This window comes from Triticum urartu, chromosome 1 (genome assembly GCF_003073215.2).
Source record: "Triticum urartu cultivar G1812 chromosome 1, Tu2.1, whole genome shotgun sequence".
NCBI lineage: Eukaryota > Viridiplantae > Streptophyta > Magnoliopsida > Poales > Poaceae > Triticum > Triticum urartu.
In genome coordinates this window covers 546708722-546713163 of record NC_053022.1, presented here as the reverse complement: position 1 = coordinate 546713163, position 4442 = coordinate 546708722, and the positions used below count along the sequence as shown (strand labels likewise).

Sequence of the window (4442 nt, the reverse complement as noted above, 5' to 3'; positions counted from 1 at the left end):
TTATTTCTTCAGTTTATCTTCAGTCATATCCAGTGTTATTTCTTCAGTTTATCATTTTTTTCTTCAGTCATATTCAGTGTTATTTGTTCAGTCATATGTCATATTCAGTGTAAATTATTTAGTCATACTCGGTGTTATTTCTTCAGTCATATTCAGTGTTTCTCTCAGTCCCCTTCTTAGTCTTTTTGCCTATCAGTGTGTTGTTCTTTCATTTCCCAAGGCTATCTTCTCTGCATCCCTGTGTTGGCCTTACCAGCGCTTCTTTGTACGCAGGCTTTTCATCCGCCCGTTTTCATTTTTCATCAAGCAAGTCTAACTTGAGGTCCACCTGTGGCAGTGCCACATGAAACGTCGAAGAGGGCACAGCGTCGAAGAAGCACCGCTCCTGCTGCTCCCTCTTTTTCTAACATTGGCAGTTGGTTAGTCATCTCTCAGTTAGCCGCACTATGACTGAATAAAAATTGATTGCCGTAATTCCTTCTTAAATCACTATTTTTTTTGGTGTAGCTTGTTTGCCATAATTCCTTTTAAAATCACTAGTCATTCTTCAGTATGATCAAAATGCTGGACTAATCTGATCATGCTTCTCAAAGTTCTTAGATCTGAAAACCGTAGCTCACATAGTTGGGGCTCTCTTTTTAGACAGCAGTCAGTGTTGTAGGTTGTAGCAGAGCAGTTTTTCTTTTTCTTCAGTATACAAACTACACATTCTCTTTAGCTCTGAAACTGCATGCAGCTCAAATGGTCGTGCCTTGTTAGCTTCTTAGCTTTCTCAGCTCTGAAAATGCAGCTCAGATTGTTGGGATCTAACCTTTTTCTTAGCAGACAGTCAGTGTTTCAGGGCATTGACTGAAGGATGCAGCTCAAATGATAGGACAACATTGACAGCCAGTATTTTAGGGCATTTAGAGCTTTTATTAACTTAAAGCTGAGGTAATGCCTTGCATCCTAAAAAGAAAACTTCAAATGTAAGAAGGATGAACATTACATATCATCTCCCTGAAATCCATATTCCTCTCTGGCCTAACCAAACGCTCTCAGAAGGAAGAGGATGAGCACAATGACATTTTTAATCTCTTCACTCCTTCCTCCCATCCCAATGGACCCATCACTAACTCGCGCCTAGCGCGCACACAACAAACCCACCAAAAACTCTGGATTGTCGATCCTAGGACCTCAAACATGGAAATTGTTCACTCACACCAGCTTGTATCCAGTGACCCACACGTTGGCCGGAGGGCCGGGCTGCACGTACCCAAACCTGACGCTCCTCCCGGGGCGCAGCGCCCGCAGCCACCTCCGGGGAACGTACCCGTACCGCGCCTTGTCGAGGCCCCAGAGCCGGCCGTCGAGCTCCGAGACGCCGAGGTGGAGCCCCCGCACCGTCTTCCGGGACCTGTTGGTCACCGTCACCGAGTACCTGTGGTAGGTCCTGCGCCTGATCGCCCAGGTCCTCGTCACGTTCTGCTCGATCTCAAGGTGAGGATGCCGACGATGAGCCGGCCGTGGCGTGCGGTTTGCAGCAGCCACCTGCGGGAGCGACTGGTACTCGTCCAGCCCGCCACAGGCGCCGGCGAGGCGGGCGAGGACGCCGAGCAGTGGCGCGCTGTTGTAGGTGGCCGCCTCCGTCTGCTCGTAGTTGTTCCTCTCGTCGGCGAAGTCGTCGTACTCATCGGGGCCCCCGACGATGGCGCCGTCGAGGGTGTTGGGGTTCACGGCCTGCTTGTTGTACCAGCTCGCGTAGCCCTCCTGGCAGCTCACGAAGGACGGGTCCGTCCTCACCGACACGATGGAGGCGCCCCGGTGGTGCACCTGCCGCGGGTAGTTCTGCCCGTACCCGACCATGTAGCTCGTCGCCCTCGGGTTGTCGCCAAGGATGTAGTTCACCTGGAATTTGCCGTGTATAAAAAGTTCAAAATGCTGTTGTTTCTGAAAGTAAACAGCAGACATGGCAGAATTGGAATGTTGAGGCTGTCGAGATTACTACCTGAGACTTGACGAACGCGAGGATCTCGAAGGGCTGTGCGGCACCGGCGGGGCAGCGCACGGCGCCCCTGCCTGTCACCGTGGCGTAGTCGGCGTACACGGTGAGCAGGAAGGAGGCGCTGGTGACGAACTGGAGGTTGTTCCACCTCTGGTGGTACATGACGCCGCCGGGGGTCCTCGGGACGTTGACGGCACCCTTGCCGACGCACGAGCACACGAAGAACTCGGCGTTCTGCCGGTACCTTTGCAGCGCCTCCGCGTGCTCCCCGGCTCTGCCCTGAAGCAGGAACTGCACAACACATCATCACGGTACATGAGTCGGGCAAGGTCAGATGAACAACTTCCTTTGCCGAACTAACTCGAGCATGCATGCAGTTAAGCAACCAAAGCAGGTGCTGTGTACCTTGGCTGCCAGCACTTGCACGCCGGGGTACTTGACGTCCCAGCCGAACTGGTTGATGGACCAGCCCGTGCCGCCCAGGGCGTCGCCGTTGCGCGCGAGGTACTCGAGGTAGAACGGCTCCTCCGTGGCCTCGAACAGCCACGCCGCCGCCCATAGCAGCTCATCCTGCACCGCACCATCACATCATTGTTGAAAGGAATGTCTCACCATCTGATAGATGTAACATCTCGTTTCAGAGAGAGTTGCTTATTACCCCGTATCCGCTGAATGACCCGTAGTAATTCCGCGCCACGGTGATGCTGGCATCGTACTTCCCCCGGTACTTGTCGGCGAATTCGAACAGCTGAGCGAGCATATCAAAGAATCAGACAAAGTAATTGTAAGCCAATATATGAAGTTCTTGTCAGATTTCTTCAAGTTCAGTCAGGCTGTGGAATCGGAATCGGCCAAAAAATATATATACCTGCTTAGAATGTTCTAGGAGCAGGTTGGCGTAGCCCGGATAAGTGGTGCGGAAGACCATCGACGCGGCGGCCATTGCCGCGGCCGTCTCTCCGGCCAGGTCCGACCCGGGATTCTGGGGATCAACGCGGAACGCCTGGCGGCTGGTCGTCATGTCCTCGGGCCGCTGCCAGCAGGTGTGATCCGTGTCGCCGTCGCCAACCTCGCCGTACAGCACGTCGGGCTCGGGGTGCGCCTTGATGAAGTAGTCCGTGCCCCACTTGACGGCGTCCATGGCGTTCTTGAGCTCGCCGGAGGCGGCCATCTGCTTGCCGTACTCGAGGATGCTCCAGGACATCATGGTCACCGTGAACGCCATGGGCAGCCCGAACTTGACGTTGTCCCCTGCGTCGTAGTAGCCTCCCACAAGATCAACCTGAATGGATAAAAGATAGCGCAGACACTCCATCAGGAAAAAGCATGGCAGTAGTGGCTCACCAAGTTCGTTACACACATAGAAATTAAGGAGCATAAACAAATGGCATTATGTTTTGATCAGTGCTAGTAGTATGTACTAGTACCTCCGTTTCCAAAATAATTAAAGTTATTGGTTTTCAAACTTGTTTAAGTTTGACCAAGTCTACAGAAAAAAATATATATATTAACATCTGGAACACCAAATTAGTCAGTCCTATGAGATTATTTATGAAATATACATTTGTACTATGTGTACGTATTTCGTGTTGTAGATCTTACCACACTTTTCAAGAGTTGGCCAAACTTAAACAAGTTTGACTTAGGACAAACCTAAAACTTCAATATTTTTGAAACGGAGGGATGGAGTAGGTAAGAAAAATAAAAACGTACCCCGTTGGCCTTCCCGTCAAAGAGGCCGGAGCTGGCTCTCCAGGTGACCCTCTGGTCAGGAGGGAGCGCGCCGGACCTCTGCGCCTCGAAGTAGAGGAGGCTCTTCTTCAACGCCATGGCATAGTCATGTCCAGAAGCAAGGCTCGCCATTGACGCGACCACCATGAGACCGAAGATTGCAGCGGCAACATGAGCGCCACTACTGTTCCTGGCCATTGCACTACACCAAGAAGGTGTGTGAAATAGCAGGGGAGCGCTATGGCTGGTTGGCCTTGGAGCGAGTTGTGGAATATAGCTCAAAAGGGCGCCTCTTATATACACCCACGACATGCTGCCCCAGGTCCACCTTTATCATCTCTCAGTCTCACTACGTACCCTTTTTCTTTGTGGTAAAGCTTGCGAGTGGCATTGGGATGTCCATAAAAGATGGTCATGTGACTGAGACCCTCCTAATCACGTAGTACTACTAGTACAGGAATCCTCCTGATTATTACGGAGAGGAGAGCTTTACAAGCACGTCCGACATGCATGCATGCATTGCATGGGAGTAGCTAGCAGGAATTGAATATGCAATGCACGGCAGCAGAGACGCAGTGGGAATTGACAGACAGTTTTACACACGGTCTTTCCCATTTTTGTTTGCATCTTCTCTATTTTTGCTTGGAATTCGTGTGCTTCTGTTTGTTTTTTACCCTGGGATCTCACCATTTTCCTTTTTCCCTGGTTCATCATGTGTGTAAACAAA

General features: G+C 51.1%; 1 protein-coding gene across 1 annotated transcript; it reads right to left on the bottom strand.

Annotated features, from left to right (window-relative positions):
• Positions 1–894: 894 nt before the first annotated feature.
• LOC125538730 (endoglucanase 15-like) lies at positions 895–3973 on the bottom strand. Its single transcript, XM_048702008.1, has 6 exons — positions 3698–3973; positions 2853–3266; positions 2643–2732; positions 2390–2554; positions 1988–2275; positions 895–1887 (listed from the first exon to the last, which is right to left on the bottom strand). The coding sequence occupies exons 1-6, from the start codon at positions 3911–3913 to the stop codon at positions 1198–1200; spliced, it is 1863 nt and encodes a 620-aa protein (XP_048557965.1). The 5' UTR covers positions 3914–3973; the 3' UTR covers positions 895–1197.
• Between the last annotated feature and the right edge of the window lie 469 nt (positions 3974–4442).

Excerpts from the sequence above, each read along its gene's own strand:
- LOC125538730 (XM_048702008.1), bottom strand. The coding sequence starts at position 3,913 with ATGGCCAGGAACAGTAGTGGCGCTCATGTTGCCGCTGCAATCTTCGGT. Across the intron at positions 2,555-2,642 it reads GGTCATTCAGCGGATACGGG|GATGAGCTGCTATGGGCGGC; the intron begins GTAATAAGCAAC and ends GGTGCGGTGCAG. Across the intron at positions 2,276-2,389 it reads TGCAAGTGCTGGCAGCCAAG|TTCCTGCTTCAGGGCAGAGC; the intron begins GTACACAGCACC and ends TGTGTTGTGCAG.